Source organism: Pipistrellus hanaki (genome assembly GCF_964339955.1).
Source record: "Pipistrellus hanaki genome assembly, chromosome: 3".
Classification (NCBI taxonomy): Eukaryota; Metazoa; Chordata; class Mammalia; order Chiroptera; family Vespertilionidae; genus Pipistrellus; species Pipistrellus hanaki.
Window position 1 is genome coordinate 74352293 of NC_140505.1, and position 26339 is coordinate 74378631.

At 40.6% G+C, this 26339-nt stretch overlaps 1 protein-coding gene across 3 annotated transcripts in view; it reads left to right on the top strand.

Annotated features, from left to right (window-relative positions):
* Positions 1-255: 255 nt before the first annotated feature.
* Positions 256-26339, top strand: part of AKAP11 (A-kinase anchoring protein 11) — a 57018-nt gene continuing 30934 nt past the window's right edge. For 2 of the 3 annotated variants that reach the window (XM_084876527.1, XM_084876529.1), the window contains exons 1-3: positions 1955-2087; positions 16990-17099; positions 23086-23202. In XM_084876527.1, coding sequence (XP_084732653.1) covers positions 17040-17099; positions 23086-23202 — 177 coding nt within the window. In that variant the 5' untranslated portion in view covers positions 1955-2087; positions 16990-17039. Of the gene's footprint in view, positions 1461-1954; positions 2088-16989; positions 17100-23085; positions 23203-26339 lie in introns of those variants that run through there. The other variant, XM_084876528.1, reaches the window with a different exon arrangement.

Below are 26339 nucleotides of genomic sequence, written 5' to 3' on the forward strand. Positions count from 1 at the left end.
AACTCAATTCTCTTGATTTTGATTTTAGCAAAACACCTTTATTTCCCAACCTTCAATCGCCGTCTTTTCAAGTCTTATATTTAGAATATCTTTATTGAACATCACTTTGTTTCTTTTTCTTAGAAATGACTTTAAGATTAGAAGAAGTGCTTATCGGTGTGGTATAACTGGAGGGGAAAGAAAATCGAAGGTGACTTTTCTTTGGAACCATTTGTTTTCCCAAATAACAGCTACAAACAAACAAACAAACAAAAATCCACACCATTTATTTTCCTTATTGTAATTAAATAACAGTAACTGAATATTTGTCCAGATATTTTTAACAGAAGGTAGAAAACAGCACTAGGGCTCTGACCTAATGGATTTTAAAAGAGGAATGTCAAGGTCATTGAAAATTAAGTCTTTCAGGATTGTCTCTCTCATGGATTACATGTCTCCCAATCTTTTTGCTTCCTCTGTGGCCTTCTTCTCTGCAGGAGAATTAATTAATTAAACCGTAGGTATCTCTCCCCTATTTAAAACTCTGTTTCCCACTGCACTTTGAATAAACTCCCAATTCCTCACAGAGCCTACAGGATCTGGCCCATGTTTGTTTGCTTCTCCAAGTTTATTTCTTCGTTCTCATTTTTCTCTTCAAACTCAACTTAGGGCCTTTGAATTGGTGGTTTACTTTGCCTGGAAAACACTTCCCACTGGTGTTATGGAAATCACTAAGTTTCTCCTCCTCAAAAGGGCCGCCCCCCAGGAGCCACCCAATCATAATCACCATCACATCATTTATGATATTTCCTTGGCAAAGGGCTGAACACCAACAGATGTTCTTCCCTCCCCACTTCGGCCCCTTGACCCTCTCTGCCCCATAAGAGCCCTAGACTCTAGTCTTCATCGCTGCCCAATCCACAGTCTGCAGTCATGCCAAACACGTGCAGGAGCTCACACAAGCATTTTGAAGCAATGAACATACGGATATCCTCTTTCCTCCCTGCCTCTGTGTCCCAACCAGGGCAAAGCTCATGATGAGAAATGTCTTAAAAAAATGTCTTTCTCATCAGCCAGATATTTCCACCCTGAGGGACAGATGTCCCTGAGGAGTCTGCAGCGTGGCTGGACCGGTCCTCCCGACTCTCAGCGGCAATGCTCTCACAGCAGCTTCCCCCGGGGTTGGCTTTCCCCGAGGCCCACGCTTCCACTTCCCGATTCCGACACGCGTGCGGACGGCCGGCGGGAGGCGCGCTAGGGCCCCGCGGTTCCCGGATGCTAACGGTAGCGGTGCGGCGGGGCCGTTGGCTGGGGCGCTGAGTGGTCCTCCCAGGAGATGCTGAGAAGGGGCGGAGCCAGCGGAGGATGAGCCGCACCGGAGCGGTCGGAGTCGGAGGGGCTGCCGCTGGGGAAAGGGCCCGGGAGTGCGAAGAAAGCAAAGCTTGCTGGTGACGGAGAAGGAGCCCAGCGGACCCCAGGCGGTAAGACTCAGGGGTCCGAGGAAAGGAGCCGGGGCCTGGAACCCAGCCTGCAGGGCAAGCCGAGGCTGGAGGCGGCTTGCCAGAGGAAAGGGTTAAACGGTTTCCAAGGTAACGGGTCAGAAAGCGCGCACGACGCCGGCCGCAGGTTCATAGGTTAGCTGGAGTTTAAAGCTCCCACGGCCGTGCGGGCTCTGGCCAATGGGGAGGCCGTCTCCACCTCACGTGACGTGAAGGACGCCCCCCCCCCCTTCTCGCCGCCGCCGCCGCCGCCGCCGCCGAGCGCGTGAGAAGCTTTTCCCTTTTCTTTGCTTTTTTTTTTTTTTTTTTTTTTTTTTTTTAAGCCCACCCTCTTTTGCGCGGGCTTGGTCACGAGGTACTTCTCGCGAGAGGTCGCGCCACCCTCTCGCGAGAGTGAATGGGAGGCGTGGGGACTAGCTGGTGTTGCGGCCGGAGCTGCTGCGGCGGCCGAAGGCCGGGTGGGCAGGGCGGGGGCGGGCCGCGGGGCGGGGAGAGGAGGCGGGAGGGCTGGGACCTGAGCGGGCGGAGCGCCGGCCGCCCAGCAGCTCGCGCGTCCGGTGGTTGCGGGCTGGTGATAAGCCCGTGGGCTGCGGAGGCTGCGGTCCTCAGGTGAGCTGCGTGCGGACCCGCTGGCCGCGTCGAGTCCGCCCGTGGCGGCGGGATGTGGGGCCGCGAAGGATAGAGGGGCCCAGTTCCTTCCGGCGCCCCAGCCCCGCCTGCCCGCAGTCTTCGCTCTGACTTGGGGCTGCTCGGAGCTGCGCCTTCGCTGGGAGGTGGGAGGAGGAGCCGGCGGAGCCAGCGGAGGGAGCGGGGCGGAGGGAGGAAGCCCGGGGCGCGGGGGCTGGAGGGTCCGCCGGGGTGCAGAGAAGGAACTGGCGGCGGAGCTGCAGTCCTTTGAATGACAAGTTCAGCTTCCATGCCCGAGGGGGTCTTCGGGGCCGGGCTCCTTCGGTGCGTGGCGGGGCTAGCGCTTAGGTTGTGTTGGTGGTGCGCGCACTGGAGGGCGTGCAGGAGGCGGAGGACGCTGCACTTTGTCCCAGAACAGCAGCATCCTTCACTGTCAGAATCCCCGAGCCCTGGAACCAGGCGCAGACCGTGTGGCAGAAATGGAAGGCGTCAAGCAGCTCTTCAGAGGGTTGAAATTTACATTTTCGGTCAAAATTTTCTCTAAAAATTTGTTAGTCGTTTAAATGCTGGACATCCAATATTCCGAATGAATTGAGTATACGTCTGTTATTCCAGGCACCTTAGCTGCTTTATTTTTATGTATGTATGTATGTATGTATATATGTATATATATATATATATATATATATATATATATATGTATGTATGTATATAAAACGTTGACAAAAAAAGACTATAGGAATAAAATCCAAACCACCACCGTAATATGACTTGGTAACAATTCTTTTCTTCTGCTTAACCCTGTGCTCTTAAAGCCTTATTAAACGGAAGGTGGTTTTGCTTAAGATGTTAAGGAAATTTCAGGACGAGAAATACTGCTGAGACATCTAGTGCAAACGTGAGCTAAAAATTCAGGTTCTCTTTTCAGCTTTGTAATTATTCAGTCCCTCGCAAAACATGTAAGCTTTCCTTAGCTTCTTCCCACCCTGTTAGGGATGTTATGATGATTGACACTGATTTTTGTCTGTGTGGAAATACTCAGAGAATTAGGGGTTCTCGATAATGCAAAGATGGTTTTAATATTTTATTTACTATTTTAGAGTAAATGGAAATGCAGTTCTCAGCGCATGATTAGGACATTTAAAATATTACGACTTAATCTTTTAAAACACACTTCGTTTTCAAGTAGTACCCAGGTTTTCCTACTTTATATGTTCCTTCTAGCAGCACTACAAGGGTTGCCAGTGAATTTCACTGTTAGTTGCAGCTATAACAGCAGTTTATGAGAGGTCAAAGTATGAAGGGCAGTTGGAACAAATGGGATCCCAAGCTGAACTGGTAACTAATCATTAGTGTATGTCTGTACCTTCCCACATAACTGTATTATTGATAAAGACTAGTGATATATCCTAGTTGTTGACGATATATCCTAGTTGTTGAGATTGCCAAAGACCTTGAACCACAGTGAGAAATTCTCTAGCTTCTATTCTCCTGGGGTAAGTCTAGAAACTGAAGAAGTCTTTTGCTTTAGAGGCTTGAAGGATAGTACATTTAAAATGTATATGTGTAAATATTATATACATATTTTTTAATTCTAGGAACTTACCTTCTAGGAAAGGAAATCAAACTCAATCAGATGATACAATATTGCTCATTTTAGGGAAGTTTTCATTTATAGATAGTGGAGCTGTGTCTATACTTGGAGAAAACGTGAAAAACTTAGGAAATGTCTTTTTGAGAATGGGAAAAAGAGATCAATCTATATTTAAAAAGTTCCTTCCCATTCCATATTGGCAACATGATATTCAGGGATAGAAAAACGGACTTTTTTTTTTACTTTTTTTTTCTTCTGGTCTTTATAACCTTTTGGCAAGGGGTTCAAGCTTTTAGGATATAAGTGTTAGTTGTTTTGTCTTGCTTTCGAAAAGTAATTGAGGTAACTTTGGGTAGAATAATTATTTAAGTAAGCTGAATTTGTTCTTTTTATTTATTTATTTATTTAAAAATATATTTTATTGATTTTTTACAGAGAGGAAGGGAAAGCTAGAAACGTCGATGAGAGAGAAACATCGACCAGCTGCCTCCTGCACACCCCCTACTGGGGATGTGCCTGCAACCAACGTACATGCCTTTTACCGGAATTGAACCTGGGACCTTTTAGTCCGCAGACCGATGCTCTACCACTGAGCCAAACCGGCTTCAGCTGAATTTGTTCTTTTTAATAATAAAATGAACTACTTGGAGAGAATAAGGAGTGGGGGCAGGTCAGGAAAAGATACCAGCTTAGCTTGGGCTTGAGTTAAGGGTGTCTATATTGGTGAAGGAGGGAAAGGAAAGAAAAATACTTTATCAATTTAAAAACAGACCAAACTTTTATACATAAAAGTTCATTTTATTTTAAAATATTTACTAGAAATTGAGGCATTTGAAATATAGGGTGGGCCAAAGTAGTTTTACAGTTCCCATGGAAGATATTACAATCTATATATATATATATATATATATATATATATATATATATATATATATATATATATATTAGAAGTCCAAGCTACCAGTGGCTGGCCAGTAGCTATTCTGCACACTGACCACCAGGGGGCAGATGCTCAACACAGGAGCAGAAACCACAGGCATGGAAACATGGAACAGACTGATGAATCTCAGAGGAAAGGGGGAGGGGAGTAGGAGGAAAGAGATTAACCAAAGATCTTATGTGTATACTAGAGGCCTGGTGCATGGATTTGTGCACTGGTGGGATCCCTCGGCCTGGTCTCTGAGGATATGGCCAGAACCAACTCTTGATCCCCTGAGAGGTCCCTGATTGCCAGAGGGCGCAGGCCAGGTTGAGGGACCCCACTGGTGCACAAATCCATGCACCAGGCCTCTGGTCCTATATAACAAAAGCCTAATATGCAAATTGTTCCCTTGGGAGTTCTACCAGGGAGCGGTGCGGAATGAAGGAAGGCCCTGGACAGCAGCCAGAAGACCCTGATCGGCCCTTATCTCCAGCCAGGCTTAGGGACCCTACCCGTGCACAAATTTCCTGCACTTGGCCTCTAGTTTTAAATAATAGTACAAGAATAAACTGTTTTATGTACTCACAACTGTAAACCTACTGTGGCTCCACCCTGTATATAGATTAGAAACTTGGCAGGATAAAAGGAGAAAACATTTTTAACATTTTTGGATTAATTTGAGAATGTTTCATGGGAAGAAATAAGAGGTGATGTAGTGGCCTGTTTACTTGAGTGAAAAGAAGGTAAATTGTGAAGAGTTTTAGGTTTTGGAATCTGGCAGATCTATAAATGTTACTGAGCCTCTTCCTCATCCTGAAAGAGAGTTAACATACCGCAAAAAGTATTGTAAAGAGCGTAGTAGTTGCTTACTCAGTCTTTTTTCCATTGACCTCTTTTAATGGCTTGAGGATTATTTGTGAGGTGGAAAAAAAACATTGAATTAACTTACTTTAAAAAAAGGTGTTTGTCAGACAGTTAGATGACTGCCTCTAAAGTCTATTCTATGACATCTACTCCAGCTCAGTGTCCTAGGAACCAAAATATCTTCAAGGGGTTAGTCTTCTAGTTTTTTTCCTGGGAATTCATGTTCTTACTCTCTGCTACTGCGTTTTCTGCTACTACCCTGTTTCCCCGAAAATAAGACAGTGTCTTATATTAATTTTTTTCTCCCAAAGTTGCGCTAGGTCTTTTTTTCAGGGGATGTCTTATCTTTCCATGCGCCAGGTCTTATTTTCGGGGAAACACGGTAGTATTCTGTTACAGTTTTTTTTTTTTTTTTTTCCTGATTGTCCCTCTCTTTAAAGCTTCTGGTTTCTGCTTCCCCATAACTTTGGTTTGTTTGAAACTGAGTTGTCATAGTGCCAACCCCAGACTCACTTTGATATTGAAGTATGATTCTCAACAAATAACTCTGTATCTGAATTCTGAATTTAAAAAAATATATATTTTATTGATTTTTTACAGAGAGGAAAGGAGAGGGATAGAGAGTTAGAATCATCGATGAGAGAGAAACATCGATTGGCTGCCTCCTGCACACCCCCTACCAGGGATGTGCCTGCAACCAAGGTACATGCCCTTGATCGGAATCGAACCTGGGACCTTTCAGTCTGCAGGCCAACGCTCTATCCACTGAGCCAAACCGGTTTTGGCTGAATCCTGAATTTCTGAAGAGAGAATCTGATTGGTTAGGTACTCCTTCCAGTTCAGTGGGCTGTGGTTGGGGGAAGATGAAAATGGGAAAATGGATCTACAGGAGACTTAGGAATGTCTCATAGTTTGTACTTTTTTAGACTGGGTACCAAAATTTCTCTAAGAAGGGGTGTGGACAGGGAGGAAATAAAACATAATAAAAAGAAAGAATATCACTTCCACTCTCAGGAGTTTAGAAGTCTAGTAATGTCCACTTCACATTTAAAACTATTTCTTGAATTTAATCACAGTAAATTCTTCTGAAGCTTCCTCACCTGCTTTTCAGACTGCTACCTATTTGTGGTTCTTTGTTTATCTGCTCAGGAACACTTTTATTGTAGTTGTTCCTTTGTATTCTCTCTTGATCCTCTGTTTTTTCTCAATCTCTAGAAGTCCAACCATTGCCTGATATATTGCAAGGTTTTTCTACTTTGGTTGGTGGGAATGCAAACTATTCCAAGTCCTGGCAGGATCCATTTATTGTTTGGCCTATTGCTCTTTGGTAGTTATTTTCCCAGCCTCAGATATTCTGCACCGATCAATATTGAGCCGGGGACTCTAGGGGAACTCATCTCCACATTTCTAAAGCTCTTACTCTTCCTGAGCTCTCTCTCCAGTACTCTGCCCTACAAATTCTAGATACTTTGGCCTTCCCAGACTCTGATCTTTGTCTCTGCAGCTAGGCGCGGCTTTCCTTTCCCTATGTTGTGACAAGGATGTTAGCCAGATCATAGTCCTGCTTTGCCTGTTGTGAAATGTTTGAAAATGAATGTTTTACATATTTTGTCTTGTTTTGTTATAATTAAACAGAATATTAATTTTTAACACTTGGCCATTTGTTTGGGATTTGTCAGAATGTACGTTTGGAGCACATATTATAAATATTTCTCAAGTATTATAAAATTAGAAATTATTGTAGTCTTTTATTTTCTCAAATAATTCATTAAATGTATCCATTTAAACATTTAAAGTCATACTTTGCACTTTAAAAAGAATTACTTTTTATTGAGCAGATGTTTGAATCTTACTGTGTTAGAATGCAAATACAATAAAACACTTTTGTCTCCAAGGAACTCACAATAGGAGGGAAGCATGCAAACAGTTGCACCAGAAAAATAAAGTACAAATCACTTTGGCAGCAAAAAGGAGGTGGCTACTGTTTGGGCAAGGAGATGAGCCAAGCCTTTCTAGGGAGGCCCTTGAACTGATGGATGAAGAGTCAGTAGCAGTTCAGCTGATGCAAGAAACGGTAGATTTGATGAATGTTTAGGAGGAGGATGGTCAAGACGTGATTTACTAGATGTGGTAGTCGGTAGCGGTTGAGGGTAAGGTCAGTTTCTAGCTTGGCTTACTAGTTTTTTTGGTTTCCTGACTCTTCCTGATACAAAAAATGCAGGAGGTGATTGTTTAGAGAGAACATTTCTTTCAATTTTTAAACATATTAATTTTGGGGTAATTGGGACATTTAGTCAGAAGTACCTAATAGAAAATTGAACATAAGGAACTGAAACTAAAGTGCACGAAGTGTACTGAAGATATACATACATATTAGGGAGTTATGTGCATAGTAAAAACCGATGGTAGAGATAAAATATCCTTGGAAAACTAAATAGAATGAGCCAAAGAGGATGAGGTGGAGGCTAGAAAATATTAGTATTTGAGGCCCTGGCTGGTGTTGCTCAGTGATTAGAGTATCAAGGGTTCGATTCCTGGTCAAGGCAAGTACCTGAGTTTTTAATTGGATCTCTCTCCCCCCCACTCCCCCACCCCCAGGTGGAGGCTTGTGGGGGAGGTAACTAGTGCAAGTGTCTCTCATTGATGTTTCTCTCTCCTCCCCCTCTTTCCTCCCTTCCACTCTCTGAAAAGTAATGGAAAAATATCCTTTGGTGAGGATTAAAAAAGAAAATATTAGTATTTGATTAGTAATCTCTAAATTATAAAAGAATTTAGAGATGGCGACTAATGAAATGGCTAGAGAGATAGACAGGTGTTTCTCAATCAAAAATAAAAGAGTACTTGTTAAAAAATAAAGATTTCTATTTTCCATAGAATCTAGATCTTCAGGGTTGGGGAAAGATGTTAGAAGTAAGCTGGTCCTTATGTGTACTAAAGTTTGAGAACTGGTCCAGTAGGAAGAGAGTCAAGATAGGACACTATTGTTGTTTTTTAAATATATATATTTTTATTGACTTTTTTTACAGAGAGGAAGGGAGAGGGATAGAGTTAGAAGCATTGATGAGAGAGAAACATCTATCAGCTGCCTCCTGCATGCCCCCACTGGGGATGTGCCCACAACCAAGGTACGTGCCCTTGACCAGAATCAAATCTGAGACTTTTCAGTCTGTAGGCCAATGCCCTATCCACTGAGCCAAACCGGTTTGGACAGGACACTATTGTTGATGGAGACTAGGAAGGCCTTTTCAGAGACTCCTTGGCTTTGGTTAAGTCATGTTATAAAAAGGCTAAGAAGCAGATGATGCTGTATTGAACATTTCTTAGGCCAGAGGAGAGTAGAAAAGACTGGGAAATATTTGTTTTTCTTATAAAAAATGTTTGCACACCCAGAAAAATAAAACACACAATATTGCATTTAACCAGACAAAACCAATATTTATACCTCTTCATATATGTTCTCTTTTATTGCACATAAAAATATACACATATAGTAATACAGATTTTACATAAAATGGGGATAATGTGAACATGCTGGAACCTGCCTAATTTGACTTAATTTATTATCTATATATATAAAAGGCTAAGTGTCCATCCATCTGACCAGTAGTTACGATGCACACTGACCACCAGGGGGCAGATGCTCAATGCAGGAGCTACCATGACAAGCACTGGCCATTTAAAAATAAATGGCAGCACAGAACTGGTGCTGACAAACCAACACTCAGCTTCCCCCAAGTGGGTCACAGGCCTCGCCACCACACCAGAGTGACACCACACCAAATCGCAGCCAGCACTGCAAAGACCCCATGGCACAGCCCAGCTCAGCTCAGAAACTGTGGTTGTGGGCACTGGGTAATGAGGTCATGTAGCAACGCCCGGTTTCCTCTTCCTAGCAACTACCGTGTTTCCCGAAAATAAGACATCCTCCAAAAATAAGACCTACTTACAGGTTTCCTTCTGAGTGAAATATAAGGCATCCCCTGAAAATAAGGCCCCCCTAGGCTAAACATGAGAGATTTGGGCCACTGATTCTGAAAGAAATGGAGTCACCTGAAATTCACCAGGAAATTCAGGAATTGGATTGTTATGATGATGTTCCAGAAGATGATGACATGATTGTCATTGAATAAATGAGTAAATTCTTGATACTGTAGGATTCACAGTTTGTCTGGTTTGTGTTGACAATTACCGTACTACCGTACCGTATACAGGTATTAAATTTCCTTTATTTTCATTTAGCAAAAAATGTGTACCGTATTCTTCTTCATGGAAAAATAAGACATCCCCTGAAAATAAGACCTAGCGCATCTTTGGGAGCAAAAATTAGTATAAGACACTGTATTTTTGGGGAAACAGGGTAGTATCCTTGGAGTTTCTTTAGCCCAGGAACCCAACTTGCTTTATAGCCAGGTGCAAACATTTTACAGTTTAACCAAATGTTTGTGAAGCATTTTCCCATGCCTCATCTCATTTGATCCTCACAGAAGTCCTGGAGTAGGTAGATAGGAGACTCAGTAAAATCCTATTTTCCTTTCATTAGCAAGACATGAATAGCAATATTAAATATTAGAGGCCCGGTGCATGAAATTCATGCACGAGGGGTATGTGTGCGTGTGTGTGTGTGTTCCTCAGCTCAGCCTGCATCCTCTCCAATATGGGACCCCTTGAGGGATGTCCGACTTGCATAGGCCCGATCCTACCGCGATCGGACTTAAATGGGCAGTCGGACTTCTGGCTCCTGATTGCCCCTAACTGCTTCTGCCTGCCAGCCTGATCACCCCCAAAACACTCCCTTGTCAGCCTGATTGATACCTAATTGCTCCCCTGCCAGCCTGATTGCCCCTAACTGCCCTCCCCTGCAGGCCTGGCCCCCCCCTCTCTGCCCAACTGCTCTCGCCTACAGGCCTGGGTCCTCCCCAACTGCCCTTCCCTGCAGGTATGGTTGCCCTCAACATCTCTGCTGGCCTGGTCCCTCCCAAATACCCTCCCCTGATGGCCCGATTGCCCACAGTTGCCCTCCCTTGCAGGCCTGGTCTCTCCCAACTGCCCTCCCTTGCTGGCCATCTTGTAGTGGCCATCTTGTGTCCACATGGGGGCAGCCATCTTGTGTGTTGGAGTGATGGTCAATTTGCATATTACTCTTTTATTAGATAGGATAGCAGTCTGGTGCATGGGAGGGGACCAGCTGGTTTGCCCTGAAGGGTGTCTTGGATCAGGGTGGGCATTCCCTTGGGGTGTAGTGTGGCCTGGGCGAGGAGCCTGTGGTAGTTTGCACACTGACCACGCCCCCCCCAGTGACACAAGCAGAGACCGTGTTATCTGGGATTTGTTTTTCTTCTGTAATTGAAACTTTTTATTTTTATTTATTTTTTTAATATATTTTATTGATTTTTATACAGAGAGAAAGGGAGAGAGATAGAGAGTTAGAAACATCGATGAGAGAGAGTCAGCGATCAGCTGCCTCTTGCACACCCCCTACCGGGGATATGCCCGCAATCAAGGTACATGCCCTTGACCGGAATCGAACCCGGGACCCTTCAGTCCCCAAGCCGACGCTCTATCCATTGAGCCAAACCGGTCCTGGCTGTAATTGAAACTTTGTAGCCTTGAGCGGAGTCCTGCTCGCTCTGTGGCCGCAGCCATTTTAGTTGGGATTTATTTATCTTCTATAATTGAAAATTTGTAGCCTTAAGCAGAGGCCAAGGCAGGCCAAGGCAGGCCAGGGCTGCGGAAGCTTGGCTTCCTCCATCACCTGGGGCAACTGAAGCCTCCTGCTGTCTCCAGCTCTGTGGCCAAAGCCATTTTTGTTGGGATTTATTTATCTTCTATGATTGAAACTTTGTAGCCTTGAGTGGAGGCCTGGGTCCGCCAGGATGTGAGGAAAGCTTGGCTTCCTCCATTGCTGGAGAAACGCAAGGCTCCTGCTCACTCCATGGCTGCAGCCATCTTGGTTGGGTTCATTTGCATAATTGCTTCTGATGGGCTGGTGGTGTGGCTTGTGGTGTAGTGGAGTGATAGTTAATTTACATATTGCTCTTTTATTAGATAGGATTTCTTCTAATTAGTTTCCTTTCAATGTACATGAATCAATGCACTGGGACACTAGTCTTCCCATATTATATAACATAGCATTAAAAAAATCAACTTGTCATGAGTGACCACTATCATGAATTTAGTTTGTATCTGTCATTTTTCCTAGGTGTGTGCATACACACACATAGGTGTGCCAGAATTGTGTTTGTAATTTTTATTTTAATCACAAGTAGAAAACATACTATCAATATTTACACTTTTCTGTAACTTGTTTTTTCCATTTACATTTTGTGGACATGATGTCGTATCAATATGTATTGATATAACTATTTCCAACAACTGAGTAATAATAATATAATATATTATGATTTATTTTAATTAATGGACTTATAGATTAGCTTTGGTATTTTATTTTAATTAATATTCTTTCACATATATCTTGGTTATTTTTGTAAGTATGTATGTAGGATAAGATATGAAATTGCAGGATTAAGAGATACATATAACTTATTCAGAGTGTCCCATATCTCCGTTTTATGTACCCTTTATAGTTCTTTCTTTCATAGCTTTCATTTGTTTTGTTTTATATTTTGTGATATTTCTTAAACCTTCCTTGGTCTAGTGTTTTAAACAATGTGTTCTGCTTTTTTGCTGCTTCTAAGGGATTTTATATTATTTTTATATCCTGTGTCTTTCTTGGGCTCTGGCAGCTCACTTTTGACTTGTTTGCCTTGTCTGTCTGTACTTTCTTCTCTTGGATCTGCTTTTTTAAAAAATGACTTAGGTTCACTTTCATTTCTTTGACTATAGAGAAACACAAGTAGTATTTTCCTGTTTAGGACTCTTGTTTATTCACCCAGAATAGGTCACAGAGAAAAAAAAGGCATTAAATGAAAAGTTTATTTTAGCACAGAAGTGTTCTCAGGAAAAATATTGTATTTTTGATCCTCTTATGAAATCTGTCTAAAACTGCATATACTCTTAATTGTATAAAATTGTGAAGAAACTATGCTCTGTTACTCTTTCTCCCCATCTGTCTTGGCATCATTTCTAAAAGTGATTGTTTTTTCTTTACCAGAGTTATTTAATGTCATGTTAGGTCCACTTTTATGGACCATTGCATAGATATTCTCTGATATTTTTCTTTGTGAGATATTTTACTTACCTTTAAGATATACCCAATGAAGGAGTAGGGTTTATAATTGTGTATTTTTTCAATGAGTGAAGAAAAGTGTAGATTTGAAATTAAATTTAGTTTATTTTTTATTAATATAAATTCTGATATATTGTCCTGAAAATAAGTAGTGTGAATTTTGGGTGGCATGGTTATATTTGTCTGGATTTTTTTTTCTTTAGTGTATTCCTTCTTATATTTGTTTTTTAAAATTTTCTTTATAGGTCTGTATTCATTTTTGCTTTGAAAAGGGTGTGTTTTTTTAAATGCGAGTCATTCACCTTTTTTTTTTTTTAAACTTTGCCATCTTTTTAAAAAATATATATATTTTATTGATTTTTTACAGAGAGGAAGAGAGAGGGATAGGGAGTTAGAAACATCGATGAGAGAGAATCATCGATCACCTGCCTCTTGCATGGCCACAACCAAGATACATGCCCTTGACCGGAATTGAACCCAGGACCTTTCAGTCCGTAGGCCAGTGCTCTATCCACTGAGCCAAACCGGTTTTGGCGAAAAGGGTGTTTTATATAGGTTTGCTACTCAGAAATATTGTAGGTAGAGTCAGCTGGGGGAGCCAGAGATGTCAGGTCTGAGATGTTGTCTGAGAGCACCACAGGCCTCCCACAAGCTCACTGTAACTCTTCTGCCGGAGGTGGGCATGGCATGTCTCACCTTCAGGTGAGCAGCTCATGTACGTAATTGGTCAGTTTTTCCCTGGTGAAGCCTCCAATGATTTAGTGTTTAATCTTTGCTCATATTGCCTCTTGTCAGCAGCTGCTTGCTTTTTCCCATCTCTTTCCTCAACTCTGCCCTTTTTTTGGAGTCAGAGAAAGTAAAGATTTTTTGTGCTCCTCTCTTATCTGCCTTTCCTCATTTTTTTTATTTTTTTAATTATTATTATTATTTTTAATATATTTTATTGATTTTTTACAGAGAGGAAAAGAGAGGGGTAGAGAGTTAGAAACACCAATGAGAAAGATCAATTCAGCTGCCTCCTTCATACTCCCTGCGGGTAACCAAGGTACATGCCCTTGACTGGAATCGAACCCGGGACCTTTCAGTTCGCAGGCTCACACTCTTATCCACTGAGCCAAACAGGTTTCTGCTCCTCATTGTTTTTAAAAGGCTGCCATTACCATATCAGGAATGCACGCCAATTTATTAAGTAACTCCCGTTTTTCTGGTATCTTGAGTGCTGCTTATTTTTCTCTATGATAAAGTGTGATGAACAGTTTATGCCTGGTTATTAGAGTTTGGAGATTTGGATTTGAGTCCTCTACTGCTTGCTGTGTATGGGCTTGGGTGAATTGCTTAATTTCGACTTGCCTGTTTTTCTAATTATAAAATTGGAATGCTACTTAGCCAGTCCTAAGAATTAAATGAGATATTAACTTAATAATCTCAGCAAAGCACTTGGTGCTTTATAAACTTTAGTTAGAACCATAGATGCTCCAGAATCATCGTTTCCGTTGCTGATTCCCAGAAGTAGAATTGTGTCATAGGGTAGAAATATTTTCAGGGTTTTGATATGCATTTCAAAATTGTTCTCCAGAAAGGTGGTATCAGTTTCCTTGGGAGCTGAAACCCTTGGGTTGCCTTCCATATTACATGTTTTACATGAAGTTTGAGGTAAGTCCATTGGCCCAAGGGTTCTTGCAGTTGAAGAGAACTCTGGGGGTGGGAGGGGTGTGAGTTGGCCTGGGACAAATAAAAGGATTATTTTCTTGTTTTGGCTACAGAAATCTTTATATTTACACCTTGTTTTGAGAATTTTGGTCCTCTTGTTCATTTTGCTCCATAAATACTTTAATTTTTATTTTACCTGTGTTTTATAGTTTCCAAAGTGCTTCCTATGAAGCACTTTGGAAACTTTATTGTGGGAATCAAATGTTTTCCATTTGATTCCCACAATAAACTTGCTGGGTAAGTGAGGTAATATATATATTGAGGAAACAGATCTAGAGATACTGCAATTTACCTAAAGGAAACAAAGCCAATGAGTAGAACAGGAACACAAATGGTACTTTTCTGAATGCTGGTGTCTCTCTCGTGCTTTTGGGATCTCTGTTTCCTTTCTTGCAGTCCTATTTCAGGTCAAGTCATTGATCAAATTTTATTGTTAGATCACTAGGATTTATCTTAGTTCAGAATAGTACCTATACATATGAAGAAGTAATATGCTAATTTGTTCGTGAAGGTGTCCCTGTAATGACCAATTTTCATATTGACGCATGCACAGCAGGGGGTGGGCGGCAGAAGCCTAGTTCCCGGAGATCTGAGGAGACTGCCTGACAGGAGCCTGGACTGCAAAGAAGGAAGAGGAAGCAGTCACGGGGAGTTCTTCCAGTTCCCCTGCAGGGGCACCCTACCCCAGCACCCACAGAGGGGCGGGGAGGCTGACATTCAATTTCTATGAGGTTATTCTTTTCTGTTTTAGTCCTCGTCTCAGGATATGGTCATTGATTTTTAGAGCAGGAGGGAGGTAGAGAGACAGAAACATCCTCAACTGAGGATCGAACACAAAACCTAGGTGTGTGCCCTGACTGGGAATTGAACCCCATACCTCTTGGTATATGGAATATGTGCCAACTAACTGAGCCACCCGGCCAGGGCAGTTAGGTAATTTTTATAAGACAAGTTTGATTGAAACTAACCATTTCTTAACTCTTTTTTGACTCAAGTTTTTTAGTTATTTAGTAATTTAGAATTCAATTCCCATTCCTACCCTTTACTATAATAAAACATTTTCCTGGCTGTTCTCCCCTGTATCCATAGCATCTAATGTAATTAAATGTTAAATGAATGACCAAGTTACTGTGGTCAGATGTTGATATTGAGTGATTAATGCTGCGTTGACTTAAGCTCTCAAAGGTATTTTATTAAAGCAATGATCAAAAAGTTAAGACTTAATTTTAGAGTGTTTCCCAAGGGCTTTGTCTGTGTGCACATAGGTGCATACATGTGTTTTAAGTACTATTCATTATCAAATTTGGATGTTTTCTGAACTCTAGTATGCTGTTAAGATCCTATCTAATAAAGAGGGAATATGCTAATTGACATGCCATCACAAAGATGGCAGTGACCACAGGCATTAAGGGAATATGCTAATTGACTACCCCGCCCTCAAAGATGGCGGCACCCACAGCCAATAAGAGAGAATATGCTAATTGACTGCCCTGCCTTCAATATACAAATAAAACTGTATTTGTGCCCATTCCCCTAAGCCCCGCTGGGGTACCTGCCCCAGTACCCTTAACCCTCCAGCCACCTGTGCTTGAGGCACAGGCAAGCCTCGGATGGCGGCTGCCCAGCTGTCCAGGGCCGCCCAAGGCTCAGGTAACCAGGGCTGGCTGAGACTTGCGCTGCTGGCAGTGGCAGCAGCAGAGGTGTGATGGGGGCATCGCTTTCCCCTGATGGCTGGGTCACAGCAGGCAGGGCTGAAGGACACCCCCTCCTCCAGTGCATGAATTTTCATGCACCGGGCCTCTAGTTATTATATAAAGAATTTGTTTTTGTTTATTTGATTTTAATTTGATATGTACAGGTTTCACAGTTTTATTTGTATATTATCAAACCTATCTGCTCAAGAAGTAAGAATGTCTACAGCAGTGGTTGGCAAACTTATTTGTCAACAGAGCCAGATATCAACAGTATAATGATTAAAAGTTCTTTGGAGAGCCAAATTTTTTAAACTTAAACTTCTTCTAATGCCACTTCTTCAAAATAGACTCGCCCAGGCCGTGGTATTTTGTGGAAGAGCCACATTCAAGGGGCCAAAGAGCTGCATGCGGCTCGTAAGCCGCAGTTTGCCGACCACGGGTCTAGAGTTTTGCTATGAGGATAGAGTGCCTTCTATAAATTATTTTCCATTTGATTCCTATGACTTTTAGGAGACAAAAAAAAAAAAAAAAAAAAGACTGTAATATTTTTGTGACATTCTCTATTTTAGATTTTTAGAGGTTTTTCAAATACTTATTGAAGCATTCAAGTATTTTCTTATATTTTTCAAATATTTGCAATAAAGGGCAGTGAAATTGAATGATAAGTAAACTACTTTATAATAACCTTGAACATAAAAGTAAATTTTTATAATAATGTGGTATCTCATTAAGGTACTAATATTAACATATCTTTCCATTTTCTTGTTGGAATTGCTAAGTAAAAATTTTATGGCTCAGAATTTTTCTTTATGTTTTTACTAAAAAATAACTATTTTAGAAGTTATTTTAGGGCAAAATGCTTGCCTGAGTCACTAAAGTTAATAAATTGTTTTCTTTTAATTTATGTTCTTTAGGTATCTTATGGATTAACTCTTCATTCATCACATACAGCAGCAATATAATTATGGCGACCTTCCAGACTTTCAGAAACAGTCACTTGAAGACTAGAGCATCTGTCAGAAAAGTAAGTTTTTTATATTACATTACTTTTAGTGATAGTTTAGTAAAAAATGTTGATTTTTTTTTTGTTTTGTTAAGCAGCTATGATATTCTTATTTTTAAATTACTCTCATTGAAATTAGTAACATTAAAATACTGCAAAGATTGGAATATATGACAGTAATGGTAGGAAATCATGAAGGTAATGAACCTTATTTCCTAAAGATCACAGTGCCTCCCCATATCTTCTCAGCAAACAGTAGTTTTCTATCATCTTTTTAGCAATATAAAGATCAGGTATAAATTTTTTTATAGATCTTTAGCTCTGCCCCATCTGTCCGTCCATCCGTCCGTCCATCCATCCATCCATCCATCCATCCATCCATCCATCCTTCTTTCCCTTGGGCTAGAAGGACTGAAGGCATGTGGCACTTTGGTGGCTAATTTGCCCTGTAGTGCCACTTTTCTGTCCTTGCCTCTCTCTCTTTTCAAGGAACCTATACCACCAGAGGGCGTACTTCTTATGTACACTTTGCCAGAGGTATTGCTATCTAGATGTGCTGGAGGGCTTCCACCTTCCTTTAATTACCAATTTTCAGATTAATGTTTTAGTGGAATAGTCACTTCCAGTGGTGGCAAGTGAGTTTATTCCCCTCACTCATTCATTTGTTTATTTGTATTGCTCTGGACTCATAGATTTTTAAAATAATCTACATTTTTCAATCATTTATTTATTTATAGTCACTTATTCATTCACTCATTTGTTTGTTTCAAGTTGCTTAAACCAGTGGTCAGCAGACTCATTAGTCAACAGAGCCAAATATCAACAGTACAACGATTGAAATTTCTTTTGAGAGCCGAAAACCGACATGGGCCACTATATGTGCGTGACTGCTCGTGGCATTTTGTGGAAGAGCCACACTCAAGGGGCCAAAGAGCCGCATGTGGTTCTCGAGCTGCAGTTTGCTGACCACTGGCTTAAACTATTCCAAACTTGGCCTCTGGGAGCCCCTGCAGGGTGGTCCCTATATCCTTTTGTCTCAGGCTCATAATTCTTTGATTGCTTCTTTGTTTCTACTACGCCAGATTGACCCCAGTTTTACCTTCTACTGCCCTTCCTCAGACCTGGAATTGGCTATTCCTCTAAAGAACTAAATAATATTCAGAAACCAAAATCTGTGAACTAGGAGTAGGAATGCTTATTGCTTCTTCAAGTGTCATGAGTTTATATTGGTAGTTCATGTTCAGATTTCATATTTTAATTTTTTTAAAATATATTTTATTGATTTTTTACAGAGAGGAAGGGAGAGAGATAAAGAGCTAGAAACGTCGATGAGAGAGAAACATCAACCAGCTGCTTCTTGCACACCCCCCACTGGGGATGTGCCCGCAACCAAGGTACATGCCCTTGACCGGAATCGAACCCGGGACCTTTCAGTCCACAGACCAACGCTCTACCACTGAGCCAAACCGGTTTCGGCATACATTTTAATTTTTTTAATTCATGTTAGTATCTTAGCCCAAACACTTTCACTCATTAATGAAAACAGAATCATTTAAAATATTGAATATTTTCAAGCCCACAGAAAAATTGGGGGAAGAAAAATACAGTGAGCCCCACATATATTTTTCACTTACATTTATCCTGTAAATGTAAGTTTTACCATAATCATTCTATCTGTGTTTGCACACATATGTGTGTGTTTTTTTTTAATCCTCACCCGAGAATATTTTTCCATTGATTTTTCGGCAGTGTGGAAGAGAGAGGGAAAGACAGAAAGAAGCACATCAATTGGTTGCCTCCTGCATGAGCTCCAATCAGGACCTGGGCTGGGAGGAGCCTGCAACCAAGGTATGTGCCCTTGACCAGAATCGAACCTGGGACCTTTTGGTCCGCAGGCCAACACTATCCACAGAGCCAAACCGGCTAGGGCCATATGCATTTCCTTTTTGCTCATACATGCAGACCCAGGGAAAAGCCTGGAGACTGAAAAATATACCTCTGTAAGCAGAGGGCAGGGGAAGACCTAAGAAAGAAGCAGGTCGCTCCAGTCCAGCAATTAACAGAGTTTATTAAAGGAAACATAGGCTCATCTTGTGCTGTGGCAAGAGGAAGTAGATAATCTCCGTGATGCTTGGCAGGCATTAAAGAATTATTTAGAGCAGGGCAGGATAGATGAGGGACTGGACTGGTCCCAGGTAAGCGAAAATGCCTTTCATACTTGTCCGGACAGGCAGTGGTCTGTTCCAGGAACCAGCACAGCATGGAAATTGGGGAGTCAGCTATCTCTGAGGGAATTTAGGGAAAGCAATCTCTCTTCTGATTATAGGAACAATCTCTGCTCTAGCCAGGATCTAATATAATACAACTTAAGGGTCCAGTAGTGGTCATGTCAGGAAACAGTCTCTCCTCCATACCTTCTGAAACCTTATGAGAGTAAGCTGCAGATATTATTTTACTTCTCTTCTGAATATGTCAGCATACATCTCTTAACATCAGCATCATTACCACCCTTCAAAAGTCATTAATTCAAAAACATCATGTAATATGCAGTCTATTCACAAATTTCCCTAATTATCTCAAAATATCTTTGTTACTTTTCCCTTGCCTGTCTTTAAGGATCCAATCAAGGTTCACATTGTGTGTTTGGGTATTGTGTCTTTGTGGTATCTCCCAATCTAGTCCATTACAGATTCTTTTCTCATGACAGCAGGTCTTCGGAAGTCTGGACTAGTTGTCTTATAGTGCATCTCTATATTTGGAGTTCATCTATTTTGCTCTGTAATTATGTTTAGCAGGAAACTCCCAAAGGTGATATAGTCTTTCCACTCTGATGCCAGCTTGACCAGGTGGTTAAGGTTATAATAATCTCTAATACAAAGACATATAATACATTGTAATTAATAAGTAATCTGTAGAGTGATTCGATGAAACAATGTGAGTATCTTGTCCCCAGTAGTTTGAAATCCAGTAGATCAGGGTATACTGATGTTCCTTTCCTAAATCAGTAATTACTGGGGGAGTTACAAATCAGATTTTCTAATTTTGTCATTCTGTCTGTATTTGTTAGCATTTTTGTTTGTTTGTTTGTTAATCCTCACCTGAGGATATTGTCTTTGACTTTTTAAGAGAGAGTTGAAGGGAGAGGGAGAGACACAGAGAAAGAAACACCAATATGAGAGAGACACATTGATTGGCCTCCTCCTGCACATGCCCTGAGGAAGGCTGGGATCAAGCCTACAATTGAGGTACCTTAGAACTGGTACCCTTCATTTTGAGGGCCAACACTCTATCCACTGAGCCAACTAGCTAGGGCAGTCAGCACTGAAATGCACAATGTGCTAATTAGACTGGACGTCCTTCCAGATGACCTTCTGGATAAAGCCAGGGCTTCCAGGGAAGCCCGGGTCCTGGGTGTCAGAGGGAAGCCAGTGTCGGCAGCTGGGGGAAGAAAGGTCTACTCTTGTACAAATTCCATGCATTGGGCTTCTAATCCTATCTAATAAAAGAGTAATATGCAAATAGACTATTACTCCAACACAAGATGGCTGACCCCAAGTGGTCAAATATAGCTGTCCATGTGGACACAATATGGCCACTGCAAATGGCCAGCAGGGGAGGGCAATTGGGAGGGACTAGGTCTGCAAAGGAGGGCAGTTTTGGGCTATCAGGCCAGGAGGGGAGAGCAGTTGGGGGGGACCAGGCCTGCAAGGGAGGGCAGTTGGGGGCGATCAAGCCTGAAGGGGAGGGTAGTTAGGGGTGACCAGGCTGGCAGAGGAGGGAAGTTGAGGGTGACCGGGCCTGCAGGGGAGGGCAGTTAGTGGCTATCAAGTTGGTAGGAGAGTGGTTAGGGGCTGATCAGGCTGGCAGGCAGAAGCAGTTAGGGGCAATCATGAAGGCAGGCAGATGAGCAGTTTGGAGCCAGCAGTCCTGGATTGGAGAGGGTGCAGGCTGGGCTGAGGGTCACCTCCTTCTCTGCACACCCCTCCTCCCCACCCCCCCATGCATGAATTTCATGTACTGAGCCTCTAGTTCTTATATAAAGAAGGACTCTTCCCCAACTCTACCCTTTTATATATATCTTTTTTAGGTTTTGTAAAAAAAATTTAGTTTTTATAGTCGGTTATCAGTTTTATTCTTTTAATACCCAAATTGTCCCAAATTAGGCCAGTGGGAATTACTTCAAGTTGGCTTCCATGTCTTTTGAAATGACCTAGTTAGTCTCTGGCACTTCTTTGCATTCTGTCAATAAGAAGTTGCAGCCACACTTCATATTTTTCTATCTCTGACCTAGAATGAACCATTTCCCCAAGGAGCTCTAGTTCTTTTTATTGGTACATGGTATTTAGAAATCAAAATCTAGGTACTGGAAGTGCTCATTCTTACTGAGGGTCATTACTTCTATGATTTTTCAATGGAAAAATGTAGTACATATACTTAGAGTCTTGAGTCCATATTGATAGTTCACATTCAAATTTAATTACTTTTTTTTTTTTAATTGTTTCACTGGTGGTTTGTGAGGTTGAAGATGTTGGCGACCACTGATTTAAAGTATAATATTATGTCTCCTTTTTTCTCCATTAACCCCTCCATGGCCACTCCCACCCTCCATGACAAGCCCCACCTCCCCAGGGTTCTTGTCCATTGTTTATGCTAATATGCATGCATAAAAGTCCTTTGGTTGATCTCTATACTCCACCCTCCCCAAACCCCCTCCCACCCCCCTTCACCCCGCCCTCCCACCCCTGCCTTCCCTCTGAGGTTTGACAGTCTGTTCTGTGTTTCTCTGTCTCTGGATCTATTTTTGTTCATCAATTTATGTTGTTCATTATATTGCCCAAATGAGTGAGATCATGTGATATTTATCTTCCTGACTAGCTTCTTTTGCTTAGCATTTCATATTTGTATCTCTTCTTAGACTGAAGATTTTCACTTATTTTCAGTTTATCAAAATTAGCACACATTTATTGAGTTTATATACAGGGTGCGGCAAAAGTAGGTTTATAGTTCAAATGGAAAATAATACAATAATAAATAATAATAAAGTTTAAATCTGAGTTTAGTGTACTCACAACTGTAATTCCACTTTTGCCTCATCCTTGGTACATGTGGTATTGAAATGTAGGGAAACACATTGAGTTAAATACAGTTTCACAGTCTCTTGCCTTAGTAATTTGGTTGAATAGGTAGGCAAGACATATATATCATGAAAACAGAAATTATAATATATTGTGATATAGATTAAATGATCTTAATGTATAATTAAGACCATTAATGTAGGAACTTTGAGATTTATTATGACCAAGGTATGGGAATTTCTTCACATGTTTGGAAGATTGAGGAATAAGGATATTGCTGATAGAAAAGCCGATCAACAGATCAGCAGGAGAGCAAGTTAGAAGGAAATTAATAATCTATTTATGTCTAATTATAATAGTTATTATTTTCTTTATGTAACTTTTTCTTTCTTATACTACTTAATACTTGTGACAGCCTCTCCTGCTAAATCTGCAATGCCCTTCCTCACATTCATTATATAACTGCCTTAAGGTTCCTGAAAACTTTATTTGTGGTTATTAAGTTTTTTCCCCCTCCATAACCAACTTTGTTATGAGAGTAATTACTATTGTTAGCATTCCTTATTGTAGCTTCCACAGTGTCTCACTCCTTATAAATTATTGCTTCTGTTCTGCCAATGATTTAGATATCAAGTATGCAGACTGTTAGGTTTTAATGTAGGGTAAGAGTAAGTGAACCTAGTGTAAGGGCCCCGTGGTCTTTCAGTAGGATGAATGCCTGGGCTATGATGTGTGTGTTTTGAGATGTGGAACTCTATTTAATTATTTTATTCTTTTTTTTTTTTTTCTTCTCTTAGCTGAATTGAGTTCTGTATTTATCAAAAGGTATATAATATGCCAAATGAATATTAATTGAGTTAGTTACTCTTCATTTAAAACTAGAATATCTCTTGGATCGTTGATCTTGTCTTAAGAATATCTTTTGTTTTCAGAGCTTCAGTGAAGATGTGTTCCAGTCTGTAAAGTCTTTATTACAAAGTGAGAAGGAACTGTGTAATATATATGCAGAAGACTGTTTAAAGAAAGATCAACATACCAGTTTAACTGAGGTTTGACATATTATTCTCTATACCCTTTCCTAATAAAGCAAAATGTATGTTCGTGCATTTCTGTAGAACTGCATTCCTACTTTTTAAATGCCTAAAATGTTTACATGCATGAGAAGTATCTGTTTTAAAAACCCACTAATTTAATTGTCATTTAATTTAGTGCACAGACATTATTGCGCACTCATCAGACAGACAGTACTGTATCAGATGATTCCTACTTGATTCAGTGATTGCTACTTTAATACTGAAACTTTCTACTGTGAAACATGAAATAAATCCTTTTTTTTGTAATAGTTTTGTTGGTCATTGTTAGTTTTCTTGGTTGTTTAAATTCAGTACCTTGAGTCAAAATGAAAAAATAGTGCTAAATTTATTTTGAAATTAAGATATTTACTACTTGAAGATAAGATATATCATTTGCTCACCTGTTTCACTGCTACATTAGTGTTTCCTATCTTTGTTTGAATTTATTATTAATAAAAAGGAATAACAGACCTAGCTGGTTTGGCTCTGTGGATAGAGCATCAGCCTGCAGACTGAAGGGTCCTGGGTTTGATTCTAACCAAAGGCACATGCCCAGGTTGCGGGCTTGATCCCCTATAGGGGGCGTGCAGGAGGCAGCAAATCAGTGATTCCCTCTCATAATTGATGTTCCTATCTCTCTCTCCCTTTCTCTTCCTCTCTGAAATCAATAAAAATATATTACAAAAACAAAAAGCTTAAAAAAAAAAGGAATAACATTTTATTCTTCAATATAATCATAGTCCATTAACACAGTTATGATATCAAATAGGATATGAGCTCAATAAATCTGAAAAATAAGATATTAGGTTGTTAATAAAAAATTTTTTGAAATTAGTATTCTAATGACATCTTAATTATTCTATGTTTGGAAATGATTTTCTTTCCTGTTTCTTGAGAAACTATATTGAAGTAGATTCATAGGATGATGAGCACACCTTTCAGGCCTGTAGTGTTCTCTAACCGGAGCCTCTTCTTTTTGTATCAGCTCAATTTCTATGGCTCTTGACTATTATCTTAATTTCCCTTTTTACTTTATTTTCATAAAGCTGAGCCACTCTTAATCTCCTTGTTGTTGCCTTGTGTGACAAGTCTTCTGTGTCCTTCTGCCTTCAAACAATTTTCCAGCCTGTATATCTCCAGTTGCTTATGCAGTGCCTTTCCAAGCCCACATTTTGGCAAGGTCTTCTTCAATCCATGGGATATGCAAAACTCAAGTGGCATCTTTAAAACCCCAAGTCAGCTTATTTTCTCTTTTGTATTCAGTAAAAGGAAATTTAAAGAATAGAAGGAATTTCTTTCTCACTTTAGAGTACATATTCCAAAGTATCTTATCGAAGAAAGGAAGGGAATTTAATTGAATGTCTCTGTGTTGTTGGATGCCTGTAATATCCTAGGCACTTTCCTCTACATTATCTGATTAACCCTCACAACTGTGGAGAAGTTGTATTGCCTTACATTTTATAGATGCGGAGACAAGCTACTAGAGGTTAACAACTTACCTAGACCTGTAGAAATTAACTGTAACAATTCTGTGACGTAATAACCCTAATAATTCAGAATAAACATCCTGAGCTAATTTCTGACTTGCTTCTGAATCGTCAGGAAGAGATCAAAACTATATCGTGTTGCTTTATATTTTAACTATGATATTTTCCCTTAATTCCTAGATTATCCATATTGTTATTTAATTATTTCATACTTTTAGTCACAGTACTTGCTTAGCAGACAGTTTATTATTCTATCTTCAAATGGAAAATATTTCTTCCAATAACGCCAATGACAAAGGGAATATAAATTTTACTTTTATTATTTTTAATTCTCACCCAAGGATATTTTTCCGTTTGTTTTCAGAGTGTGGAAGAGAGAGGGAAAGACAGAGAGGAACACTGATGTGAGAGAAACATCTCATTAGGTTGCCTCCTACATGAGCCCCAACCAAGGCCAGGGCTGGGGAGTAGCCTGCAACTGAGGTACGTACCCTTGACTGGCATTGAACCTGGAACCCTTCGGTCTGCAGGCTGATGCTCTATCCACTAAGCCAAACTGGCTAGGGCTGAAAATATAAACTTTTAAAATAACACTTTTTTTCAGATTATAAAAGCAGTACATATTTCCGTATAGGGAGCTTAAAAGAAGAAAATGATTATCATTAATCCTGTGAATGAGGAGGAAAAATCCACAGTGATAAAAGTAGAAAAAAAAACTGGCTGGTATGGCCAGTGGTTGATTGTTGGCCTATGAACCAGGAGGTGATAGGTTTACTTCCTGGTCAGGACCTCCATTGTGGAGCTTGCAAGAGGCAGCCAATCAATGATTCTCTTTCATCATTGATGTTTCTGTCCCTATCCTTCTCCCTCCCTCTCTGAAATCAATAAAAAAAGAAAAAAAATATGATCACTTGTAATTTCATTGTCTTGAATTAATCACTGTTGTAATTTGATGTATTGCTTTCCGATGTTATTTTGCATATGTTTTAAAAAATATTGTTGAAATTATAGGCATACTCTTTTTCATTTTTGTGTAACTTGTATTTTTTTATTTAATGTGACATGTCATATCATTTCATATTCTTTAGAAATTTAATTTATATAAATTTCTACAGAGAAATCTCTATATAAGGGCATTGATGGAAATAAATGATGATAACACAGGGAGTCAATAAGGATATAACCTTGAGGGTGTCCTCTCTGAGGAGGTAACATTTAAGTTGGATCTTGAAGAATGAGGTAGAACTAGACATGGGAACATCAAAGGAACAGAGATCTAGGTTGAGGGGGCGCTACTGTAATGCCCTTAGGCAGGTACATACTGGGCGATAGGCCCAGAAGGGAGCCTATGTGTACAGATGGAAGTGAGGGAAGATTGAAGCCAGCTAACCCAGAGCCTTGGGGCCTGTTAGGACTACACTGGGAAGCAGGGAAGGCTTTTGAAAGGCAAATGACATGATAATTCCTGGGATCAGTGGGAAGAGAATTGTAGTAGCGCAAATGAGAAGTAGTGCTAGCGGGAATGGAGAGAAGTAGATGTATGTGAGATATGTTTTGGGAGTAGAATTGATTGAACTTGCTAGTGAAGTTGAAGAACTGTACTGTGAAGCCAAATCTTTGATGGAA